The sequence below is a fragment of the Dendrobium catenatum genome, unplaced genomic scaffold (genome assembly GCF_001605985.2).
Source record: "Dendrobium catenatum unplaced genomic scaffold, ASM160598v2 fragScaff_scaffold_249, whole genome shotgun sequence".
NCBI classification, from domain to species: domain Eukaryota; kingdom Viridiplantae; phylum Streptophyta; class Magnoliopsida; order Asparagales; family Orchidaceae; genus Dendrobium; species Dendrobium catenatum.
The window spans coordinates 947,041-960,244 of NW_021318711.1; the positions used below are offsets into that span (position 1 = coordinate 947,041).

Consider the following 13,204-nt stretch of genomic DNA (forward strand, 5'->3'; position numbering starts at 1 on the left):
GTTGTAAAGCACAAGTTCTTTGGTTGAAATAACAATTGATTGATTTAGGATTTACAATTGGTATAATTCTAATTTATTATGATAACACTAGTACCATTTGTATTTCAAAAAATCCTATTCAATATTATAAAACCAAACATATAGACATAATGTATCATTTCATTAAGGATCATGTATCCAAATGATAAATTGAATTGAACCATATTTCAATGAAAAACCAACTTGTAGACATTTTTATAAAACCACTAACGTTTGATATGTTTAGTACATTAAGAATAAGGTTAGGTGTGATTGATCTTAATGCTTAAAAAAAATCTTCTACAAACTTGATATGTTTTTATATGTGTTTTTTTTTTTTTTTTTTTTTTTTTTTTTTTTTTTTTTTAGTTGTGTGTTTTTAGTTTGACTTTTATTTTAAGTGCTTTTTTTTTTAATTTTGACATTTATCACTTGTGTAGGTTGATTGAATTTGAGAAATTTTTTCTGATTTTCATGGTGTTTTTTCTAAGTGTTTAAATCATATTGTACGATTTTTTTTGTACCGTACAAATTATATAGCATGTCAATCATTATTTTGGACTAAATGCATAAAGTTTTAATTTTTTAACATATATCGTACTGTATCATATTGTTATCGGCCCGTTCAATCTATATACATTCATATGTACGCATGTAGATGATTATTTGGGTAGAATCAGCTATTTTAATTGATTGTACGTACGAACTACAAATTCGTCTGTTTGATCCACATATCATTTTCTATGGGGGATGAACCTAGCCGTCATTAAAATGATCTTAAATAACCGATCATCTCGGATGAACACATGTTCGTCTGTACGATCATATGGTCAAAAAGTCTGCATAAAAGGTTGCCTCATAAATTGTGTGTTTACAAAAAATCATTTCATTTTGGACATTATCATTTGTCCATATGAAACGTTTTTCATCCCGTACGATCACAAGATCGTACGTACGAATTAATTTTTGTACTGTACGAAGGGTCATTTTTCTAAAAATAGGGGGGCTTTAGAAATCATTTTCATTCACTTCAACATCCTCCTTAAATCCTTCTCAACTTAGGAATGGCAAGTTCTAGCAAGCGTGGTAGAGTTTCTATAGGTTCGTCATCTAGGAGTGGGGACAACAATTTTAAGTCTAAAGTAAATGAGGATTCCTTCTATAAGTTTGTCGCTGCAAAAATCACTCCCTCTAGACTACTGATTCAAGATGATATCCACTTTCAAGTCATGCATCTATTTGCTTCAACCCAATTCTCTTTTATTTTAACTTTGATCCATGCTTATCATAGGGAGACCTTTCACTACTTCTTAGCCAATATGAGTTTTAGCGAGGATGAGAGTATAATAACTTCATTTGTTAAGAAATAACAAGTAGAAATAACCAAGGAAGATCTATGAAACTTTCTCCACTTAAGGACTCGTGTGACTAGAGCACACTTTAACCTCCAAATCTGACTATGATTGGTCTGAAATAAATAAAACTCTTAGAGTTGTCACTCAAGTTTGTCATTTGGCTAGAGTATACACTTTCAATCAAAATGTAAGGGTCATCCAACATGTCCTTAGAATTTTAATCATTCCTAAGTCTAGTGATTGCATAAACATTACTCCTCCTCTATCCATAGTTACCTATTTGATCATGATTGAACAACCAATTGATGAGGCCCAACTCATTTTGAATTATATTCATAACCTTTCTAAAATTGGGTTTGTTTCTCATAAGAGAAAGAAAAATATTACTCTATGACATTTAGTGACATATATTTTTGAAAATAAGTACAACATTATTCATTCAGATGTTTTAACTAAATTTCCATTCTTCTTCATCGATAACTCTTTTCGATCTCTTTTTGGGAGGAATGAGAGTGCAAGTGAGGATACTGAGGGAGAAGGGGGAGCACCTACACCTTCTCAGGGACCTGACTTTTAGGAGATGGTCCAACGCTTTGATTGGTTAGAGAGTCATTTTGATCAACATTTTGATCAAATTCATACTCACTTAAACTAGTAGGATGCATAGTACCAGCAAGATATGGGTTAGATCCGAGGTCAATTCTACTCGGTGAAAACTAATGTTTCTATGATGAATAGTTATTTCTCAATCTTCAAACATCCTCCTCCAGACTAAGGTCCTTCATAGTTTTAGATGTACTTCTTTTTAGTTTTCCTTTACCAGTCCTTTCTTGATATGATGATGATGTAATGATGTCTGAATTTATTTCTTTCTATTGTACTTGTTCTTATTTTAGTTTGTATTGTTATGTTGTTTTACAAAAGTTGATGATTGATATCAAGGGCTTCAATGTATCCGATCTTTATTTGATATCAATACAAAATATCTTGTTTTGATTAGTTTTTTTTTTTTCATTATTTAAAATGTGAGTTTACCTATATGATAATCCTATTTTAATTGATCTAAAAGTATTTTAAATTAACTTGCATTACAAAATTAATTTCATTATGAAATCTAATTTTTTAAAATTTAAATTAATTTTAACTCGTTCAAGTTAAGGATATCAATCTCATATTCTTTTAGGCAAATATAATTTGAATATTATTGTTATTATTTTATTATTTTTTATCTCTTTTCAATATAATTATCTTTGTAATTAGAGAAATTTAATTTTTTAGATTATTGATTTTGGAAAGATCAATTAAAAAAAAGGTATATCAAAAAAGAAATGTACAATGTATACAAAAATTGAAAGAATGCGCAATAATTTGTATAATAAAAAAAGGCACAAAATTAGCCCAAATACAAAAAAGATGAACAAAGTGTGCCACAAATATTTGAAAGATGTGCAATGTCGCCAATTGAATATGTTCTTTACTCTATCGTTTAATCATTATTTCAAATCAATCTAATTTTTAATTATTTTTATTTTTGAAAATTAAAATTAACTAATCTTCATTTCGTCACTTTTGTAATAATTCTCCTTATCTAAATTGTCTAAAATGCTTCATAACCTTGATCAAATTTTCATATATAAGTTGTTCTTTAATTTAATTTTTTTTAATCTTTCTTTTTTCATCTAATGTTAATTAACTTTGTTATTACAATTCTATTTCAATCTCTTTCAAGATCAATTATTAAGATTTCTCATATGACTTTTTTCATTTTAATCTTCTTTTTCCCTTTTTTATTGTTGTCAAAAGGGGGAGTAATATCATTTTTGTGTTGCTTGTGTTGCTTTGTGTTTGTGTTGTCTTATTTTTGTGTTATCTTGTGTTGTTTGTGTTTGCATTTGAATTTTTTTTTAATTTTTTGTTATTTATGTTGTATATGTTTTAAAAATTTAAAAAAAAAATTGTGTTCTTCATGAAATTTCCTAATATTCATATGTTTATTTTTTTAGGGGGAACTAAAGAGAAATTTAGGGTATTCAAGTTCACTCGAATAATAATTATTTTACCATCATCAAAAAGGGAAAGATTATTGAAATAGTTGTAATCTAATTTTTTTATTGTTGATATTCTTGCAACAAATATATTTTTTATGAAATATTATTATTTTTAATTACAATTTCTACTAACATATTTTGGATGTATTGTTTTATTATTTGTGTATATTAATATTTTAGTGAAATCATACTACATATTATTAAAGACTTCAAATGAGATCAGTTTAAGGTTTATTATAAATGAAGTCTGTATTTTTCTTTTTATTGAGTTTGAGAGAGTGATTATAATTTTGTAATTGTGCATACACACAGTGAGAGTGTTTAAAATTTGCAATTTTAAACTGATCATATTGTACGAAGTAATTTTATACTTGATGATTTGTTCAGTTATTTTCTCATACGAGTAGTCAAACGAATAAAAGGTAAAAAAAATTGCTAAGTATAAATTGTATTGTATGATATCCCATTAGTACGTACGCCATCTAGTGAAAGAATTGGGCGGGTCCTTTTTCATCCTAAAGAATTAAAAGTTTATCTGAACGATTTTTACAGTACTATGTCGTCATCGTACGTACGTCGTCTAGTGTATGAGTTGGACGGGTCCCTTTTTGTCCAAACAAACTTGAAATTTTTTTGAACTGTTCATACTATACGATGTCGTCATCGAACATACGTCGTCTAGTGTACGAGTTGGACGGGTCCCTATTCATCCCGATGAACTTGAAAATTTTTTGAACTAATCATACCATACAATGTCATCAGCATACATACGCCATCCAAAGTATGAAAATGTGGGGTCTCTCTTTGTCTCGACGAAGATGAAAAAATTTATATTTTTTTTTATTCGTAATGTACGAACTTGGTTCGTACAAGATGATCATCATGTACAAAGTCATTTTCTATATATTCATAACAGGTTCGTACGCATCATTTTTTGAACTATTTGTACGCACTAATATATGATCATATTGTACAATTGTACACTATCAAAATAAAAATTTTCAATTTTTTGGATGGTTTTTCATGTCTTGCATATAAAAGGTCTTTTAAAACTAACGTGTGAAAGGTCCTTCATGATTTTTCATGAGCAAGTAAAATAGTGCATTTGGGAGTGTGTTTGAGAGAGATTTATTGCAAGAGAAGTGTGAAGGGTTCACAAGATTACTTAAAGAAAAGGATCTCTTTGTATTTTTTATTGCAACTCTCTTTTCTTCTTTCTAGTTGCTCAAGGGATGATCTTTGAAGTAAGACGATGATACTCTGCTGACACTTAGAGGGTATGAACAGACAATGATACTCTGCCGACACTTGGAGGGTGTGAAAGGATGATGGTACTCTGCCGACACTTGGAGGGTGTAAAAGGGCGACGGTTCTCTTCCAACACTTATAGCGTGTAAAAAGACGATAGTTCTCTGCTGACACTTGGAGGGTGTGAAAGGACGATGATTCTCTGCCGCACCAAGGATTAGTGGAAGAGAGGTTTTTTAAAGGCTTCTCCACCTTATTGTGCGAGAAAAACGAGAGTCACTTTGGTAATAGTGCAACACCTGAAGAGGGAGTCTTCAGTGAGTGGATGTAGGTCGTGTTTGACCAAACCACTATAAATCTGTCTTTTAATTTCCGCATTTATTTTCTGCAATTTAATTATTGTGGTTGAAAAGCTTATTTTTAAATTAAAAGAAAATTGCTGAAAATGTTTAAAAGGTTTTCTATTTAAAAATCCAAGATAAATTTTAAATAACCAATTCACCCCTCCCCCCTTTTGGTTAGCCATGGGACAATAGCTTAAGTTAAACAACCTATACGAAATCAACATGAACTCCCTCACACAACCCTTAACTTCCAAAGAACAACCTCGCATCCTCTCCTTCACACCCAATTAAATTGGATAAACTCTCTTAAGGAGAAATTCTTATTCTTTCCCAAAGGACTCTTTGCCAGGAAAAACGGCTCTAGTTACTCACCTCAGACAAAATTGATATGAAAGAATTAGAATTAAATATTTAAATTAAACACTACTTTTTATTTTTGATATACTCATCTTATAATACGAGTGTGAATCATCATGTAGGATTTGTTTAATGCCCATTTTTTAGTTTTATTAGGTTAGATAGTACAATATGAATCTTATATATTATAGTATGGTTTCACCAAGTATATATTTTCCTATTTAAATTAGATTATATCAAGGATCATCTTTAAACTCTTTTTTTTTTTTAGTCATGGAAGTTCTAACTAAACATTTGTAAGAGGATGTACCCTGCTGTATGCTTTTTACTATTGATATTCTTCTTGTTGATAATACTAGAGAGGAAGTTGAAACAAAACTTGAATTATGGAAGTCAACCATAGAGTCTAAAGGATTTCATTCAATAGATATAAAGGCAAATACATTAAGTGTAATTTTAGTAGTAATAGGTCTAGTGGGGAGATTGTTATTTTGGGAAGTCAAGTCATTAAAAAAGTACAACTTTTAGATATCTTGGGTCTATTATTCAATGTGATGGTGAAATAGATGGGAATATTATCAGTATAATTCAAGTTGGATTGGTGAAGTGGAGGAATGCATCGGGCTTATTGTGTAATAGAGAAGTACCCCTTAAATTTAAGAAAAGTTCTATAAGATGGTGGTGAGACCTGTAATGTTTTATGGCTCATAATATTGTTCAAAAAAAGAGAAGAAAAAAATAAAGTTAAGTGTTGCATAGATTAAGAGGCTTTGGTGGATAAGTCACTTTATACTTAAAGATAGAATGTGAATGAGTGTATATGTGAAAATGTTAGAGTAGGTCCAATGGTAGATAAGATTAGAGGGAGTCACCTTAGATGGTTTGGTCACATAAAATGTTGGCCTTCTATGACCTGAATAGGATAGTAGATATAATAGATCTAACCTATGTTAAGAAATATAGAGGTAGACTTTAAAATACTTAGTTAGAAAGTATTAGAAATGGTATTTTTTAATATATTTAAAAGACAACTTGATTCTTAATAAGACAAAATGGATAAAAAGATTCATGTAACTGAACCCACACAGTTGGATAATAGCTTGACGTTTTTGTTGTTGTTGTTGTTGTGATGTGCACTTGCAAATAGGTATATATTATCATGTTGATGTTGGGTATGCGCTGCAATGAGGATTTATGAAACCATATGCATATGTGAAGTATCATATTCCAGATTTGCAAGGATTTAGTCAATTGTACATGATAGTCATGAAATGTTATGTTTAACAAAGACACTCATCATTGCGTGGCATGATGGTGAGAGCATTTTTTGTTTGAAAAAACAAGTGAGTTATACTAAGTGATATGTCCACATACTCATTTAAGAAGTAAGTGAATAAAGTTGTGGTTGCTAGAATGCCACTACATAACTACATAAGTCATCATCTCTCTTAAGATGATTTAAAATTCAATACAATTGATAGAGATCAATCATATATACCTCATGAAGTGTATGAGTTTCGAAATTGGTAGTCATTATTAGATCATGAAGAAGATGCAATAGTTTATATGGCACAAGATGGCGAAGGTGCTAAGGAGATATAACTATGGGACCAAATGGCCTATGATTTAATGAATGAGATGAATTAGAAATTACTTTCCATTCAAACTTTTTAAAGATATTATTAATCTTTTTTAGTAGATTCGACTGGTTTATGATCACATCATAATTTTCTTTTTATTTTATTATTATCTAACTATTCTGAAAAAAAATTATTATTATTCACTGATAAATAGTCATATAAATAACATTTTTATTCTTAATAATAAATAATTTCATTCAAAAGTTATAATATATTGGCTAGAAATATTTAAGTTGAAGTAACTACAATAAGTCATCTAATGTTGGATTCATTTAAAAAAAAGAAATATAGTATAGATAATTTTCTTTGAGCTTAATATATATGAAAGTATCAATATAGGCTTCATTTGGGATGGCTTTTTTCCTGCTTTTTAAAGCGGTTTCTTAGTACAAAATTTTTAATTTTTTTACTAAAAAGCTACTTTAAGAAGTGATAAAAAATCAGTCCCAAGCAAAGCTATAATTTGATCTTATACAGCTATAGCAATTTTAAAATCAGCTTTTTCAACAACAACGTCACAACCTAACACCTTAATGAACCATCTAAATTGTAAGATTAATAAGTTTATTAACTTGATCAAGTAAGATTACATACATCAAATGATAATTTACTACCTAATTGCCGTTAATGCCGGGTTATCGGCTCAATTACAACTGGATAATCATTTCGTGCTAGTTATGTGATAGGGACTTGACAGTTTGATTATATATATATATAAGGGATTTATGTGAAATTCCACTAAGTGTCTTTTTTTTTTTTCAATTCTAATAGCCTCCCAATCACTTATGATTTGCTCAATTAATTAAATTTTCTTTTTAATTTCATTACAGTTAGATCTGTTAGCATAATTCAAAAGCCACCTTAACCTTAAAAAACATTATTCTGACGCCATCTTATAACTTCTTTTAATATATTTTCTGCATTCCGTTTACGTTGCATGACAAAAACAATTGACATTTATGATAATATTTTTGTTTTTTTATATCCTTCATGATTAACTAAGGCCTCTAAAACCCCTTAATGAAACTCTATATAAAGTACCATCTGGCAAAGTCACAGATATACTCCTTAATTAGCCATCCTTCTTTGTTTCTTAAGTAAATAGTAAAGGTTCTAAACTGCTATGGGTAGTTGGCTTATATTTTTCCTTACTATTTCTTCACTTTTATGCCTCAGCCCCATTTCTCACGCTGCAAGGCCGACTCCTGAATATTCGCCCGACCCAATCAAGGCTGTTAATCTTGGTGGATGGCTTGTTGCTGAGGGGTGGATCACACCCGATTTGTTTGATAACATTCCGGTTAATAAAGATCTGTTGGTAAGACTATCATATATGTTCATCATGTTGTATAAATACGGGCTGCCCTTACTCTGATATTTGAGATAAAACTACTAAGACTATACTTCGAAAAATATATTAACTTTTTATGTATTTAGCATTAATATTTTTTTAATATTTTTATTAAAAAATTTATTTATTAGTGTAATTCATCATAATTAATATTGTATTGTTTGTTTAGCATTGATCAATTGTATTGGAGAGGTAAAAAGTAAATTATTTGATGAATTTAATTTATTTTTCTTGATTTTGTATTCTGGTTTATATATATCAATTATTTTGTATGTTTTAGGATGGAACCCAAATACAAGTTAAGTCGGTAACACAGAACAATTACCTCTCAGCCCAAAATGGAGGTGGTTCGACAATCATCGCAAATCAACCATCCGCATCAACATGGGAGACTTTCAAAGTATAGTAGCTTAATTGCATCCACCTTATTTTGTTATTTGAATTAAAATTTACAATATTAATATGGATCCTAAGGTTATCATTTGAATATTTCAGTTATGGAGAATCACTGAGACAACCTTTCAGTTTAGAGTCCTCAATTGGCAATTTTTTGGCATCGATGATAATGGGAATCTAGTGGCCACTTCAACCTCTTCCGATGACTCAGATTCTTCACATACATTTTTTATCGTGAGAAAAGATGATGAGCCCAATCGAATACGAATCAAGGCCCCAAATGGTTCTTTCTTACAAGTAAATTCAGATGCAACAGTCACTGCTGACTATACCGAGAATACTAACTGGGGAGATGATGATCCATCAGTGTTTATAGTGACAAATGTGTATCAATTGAAGGGGGAGTTTCAGGTCACCAACGGTTATGGTCCAAATATTTCTTCCTCTGTAATGACGGTGAGATGCCTTAAAACTTTCAATTTGATTGATTATTCCTGGTGAATTCCCACATATGAACTTTAATTTAGAATACTAAGGTTATTGAATTTTTAACCAATATATAATTGAGATTTATTTAAGTATCTTATGCATCTACTTTAATACTAAATACAAAGGCATCAATAATTGATTCATAAAATAATACAATGAGATGACTATTGGTGCCTATAGAAACATTGGAATAGCTTCATAGTGGAAGATGACTTCAAGTTTCTATCTGATAATGGATTGAATGCTGTGAGGATTCCTGTTGGGTGGTGGATACGATTTGATCAAAACCCACCCCGCCCTTTTGTTGGTGGATCCCTACAAGTATTAGACAATGCCTTCTCTTGGGCAGAGTAAGCATATAATGTTCTCTAATTTTGCATAATATCTAAAAGCCTCTTACATTAACATGTGGATTTTCTCTATAGGAAGTACAATATAAAAGTGATCATTGATATTCATGCTATGCCAAGTTCGCAAAATGGCTGGGAGCATAGCGGAACAAGAGATGGATTACAATCATGGGGTCAGACTGATGACAGTATTGATCAATCAGTTGTTGTGGTCGACTTCCTAGCCTCTAGGTGGGTTAGTTTAAGTTTTGATCTTCATATTATCTTTACATATTAATTTATTCCTCTTTTTTGTTCATATAGGTATGCAAATAAACCTAGCTTGTATGCAATTGAGTTGATCAATGAACCATTAGCTCCTGGTGTAGATTTAGATAGTCTAAAAAAGTACTATAAGGCTGGCTATGATACAGTTAGGAAGTACTCAAATGTATTTGTGATCATGTCAAATCGATTATCGATTAGTGATCCTACAGAGCTCATCCAATTCGCAAGCAGCTTCTCAGGCTCTGTTGTTGATGTCCATTACTACAACCTCTTCTCAAACATTTTTGAAGGCATGTCAGTGCAACAAAATATTGACTATATATACAATAATCGAGCTTCTACTCTTAGTTCCCTAATGGTTTCAAATGGTCCTCTTATATTTGTTGGTATGGATAATATTCTTTATTTTTTTATATTTATATATTGCTTATATATTATCTTAGTTCTCATATGTTTATATATGATGTAGGTGAATGGGTGGATGATATGGATGTGAACAATGCATCAAAAGATGATTATCAAAGGTTCGGATCAGCCCAACTTGATGTTTACGGGAGGGCGACCTTTGGGTGGTCATATTGGACTCTTAAAGCTGCTCAAAATGAATGGAGTTTGGAATGGATGATTACAAATGGATACATAAATGTTTAAACTTTTCCACTTTATCAATTACAAGTTTGGGCACCGCAATGTACATGTATATTAAGCTTTGTTCTCTATCTGTATCTGTGGAAGACTACTTGATGAGAAATATTTGAATCTTGGTTTGATCATTTATGCCAAAGTTTATGTTTATTCTCTTTAATTTGCATGGCTAAGAGTATCTTTAAACAGTGTGAGTTTATGTGCTTAGATAATATTTTTTTATGGTACAACTATTATAATAGTTCTCGAGATATTTCAAGCAAAACATAATAGGATCAATCATTAATATTTTTATATAATCGATCTTTAAATTATTTTACTAAATTTCAAGAAACAAACAATTTGAAAGAAAGGGATAACTTGGCTCATAAAATATGACTTACAAAATATTGATAACGCAACAAAATGTATTTATAAGATGATGTTCGTGGAATAGATGAGTCAACCACCCAATCAAATATTTCAAGGAATATCTTAAGTGTATATTAAAGATTAATTTATAAATTGCACTCTTATAAAATATATTTCAAAAGCAAAATAGTAAAAGCAAAACAAGAGACAAGAAAGATTCACTTACTTCACACACACACACAAATCCCCTAATTTCAACAACTCTCTCCTCTTTCTCACTCAAGAAGCCAAGTTGACTAACACCCTAGTTCTCTCTCAAAAAGCTCTCAATCTCTTAAACCCGAACCAACAACACAACTCCTTATCTCTTATTCACTCTTACTGCTCTCGGCTTTATAAAAAAGAAAATACCAAAAAAAACAATTTAATAGGTAAGCAAGAACTAGGATAAGGCAAAAAATAAAAAATCTAATTTAAAGAATAGAAATAATACTTAAAAGAAAATGCTCTAATTAAAATTAACTAACTTAATAAGTATTTTTAATTAAAATTAATTTTATTTTAAATCACTCATACAATTAAAAGAATAAAACATGACAAGATTGCCCAATCTATAAACATTACTTACACATGTTTAGGAAACTTAGACAATGTCTGAATTTTCTAAAAGAAACTATCCTCTTATCTTTGTAACCATATCTGTAAGATTATCATTTGTTGAGATCTTAGTAAGTTTTACTGCACCTGAATTTATCAAATCACACATGATATGATAATAACAAACATCCAGATGCTTTGTTCTTTCATGTAAGGCTAGATTTTTACACAAATGCAATGCACTATGATTATTAGTAAAAACTATAATGACATTGTGAAAAATACCAAGCTTACTAAGCAAACCTTGCAACTAGATTAAATCATTCATAGCTTTTGTCACTACAATATACTCTGTTTCTGTTGAAGATAAAGGTACAATTGACTGCAAGTGAGATTTCAAACTAACTGGACCACAATAAATCAAAAACACATAACATGTAATAGATCTTCTTCTATCCAAATCTCCTACAAATTTGAGTCAACAAATTCTATAACATCAACAGCATCAGCACCTATTCTAAAATAAATATCCATGTTCAGAGTTCCTTTAATATACCTCCGTAACCATTTAACTGCCTTCCAATGTTCTAATCTTGGATTAGATATAAATATGCTCAACACACTAATAAAGAAAGTAATATGTGGTCTAGAACATACCGTAACATACAAAAGAGACCCAATGACACTAGCATAAGGAATTTTATGCATCTTTTCTGTCTTCATCTCAATTTGGATACTGAACTGCATATAATTTATACTAACTCCCAAGATGAAAATTGTGAAAGCCCTTAAATTTTTTTTAAAGAATTCTTTTCTTTATCTAAAACATTAAAAAATTATTTCATGAGTCATTATCAGTCCAAATTATAAATCGATTTTGTCATAAAATAGATATTATTTTGTTTTATCTTCACAAATATTTTCATAACTTTTGGACTTAAATGAAATTCATTAAGAAATTATCATTTTTAGCACAGATGAGATATTTGAGATCGTTATGTGTCTGTTTTTCAAATTGATTTCATCAATGTCTTTGAAACATGATTAGCTAATTTATGAATATTTTTCTACAATTTTTAAATTCTCATATTTGAAAATATAAAAGAAATTTTGGCTAAAATTGAATAAATTATAGAATTATATTATTATTTTAAAATAAAAATCTAAAATCACTTAACTTATTCAAAAAAATCCTTTTCACCTCTACTATTCGACCAATATATAGCAGCTTAGGGAATTTAGGGAAAAATTTGATGGGAGAAAAAGTAGAAATCCGATTTTGCGTGACTTAGCCATTTTGTCCATTGGAGAAATTTGTTGCTCTCGAGGTATATCATATTATGCTCATCTTAATTTTTAAAAATATGATATTTTTCTGATTAATTTTTTGTTTTCATTAGTAAAAAGCGTTGATAACTTTGCACCGATAAAACTTTTATTACGTGATTTTTTATATGTTATAAATATTGAGATTAAGAATATTTTGAGTATTTTCTAAAAAATTTTCAATGGAGGTTTTCGAATTTTTGTGATTTTTATTATATAAAAATTATCTGAATATTGAACAATAGTGTTGTAGTATAATAATAATTTTAAAATGTTGTTTTACCAATCTCTAGTAATTTGATTATTTCTAAAAAGTGCATTTTTTCCTAGTAAGATTTTCTGTTGCCAACCGATAGAGAAAACTATGTAATTCTAACACATGATCAATTACATTTTAATTATTATAATATGATATAAATTTG

At 29.7% G+C, this 13,204-nt stretch overlaps 1 protein-coding gene across 1 annotated transcript; it reads left to right on the plus strand.

The window, feature by feature from the left end:
- The first annotated feature begins 8,133 nt into the window (after positions 1–8,133).
- Positions 8,134–10,514, plus strand: LOC110102860 (glucan 1,3-beta-glucosidase A-like). The gene is made up of 7 exons (XM_020831352.2): positions 8,134–8,328; positions 8,642–8,761; positions 8,857–9,213; positions 9,427–9,596; positions 9,672–9,827; positions 9,900–10,249; positions 10,333–10,514. Exons 1-7 carry the CDS (start codon positions 8,134–8,136, stop codon positions 10,512–10,514), a joined length of 1,530 nt encoding a protein of 509 aa, XP_020687011.2.
- The last annotated feature ends 2,690 nt before the right edge of the window (positions 10,515–13,204 follow it).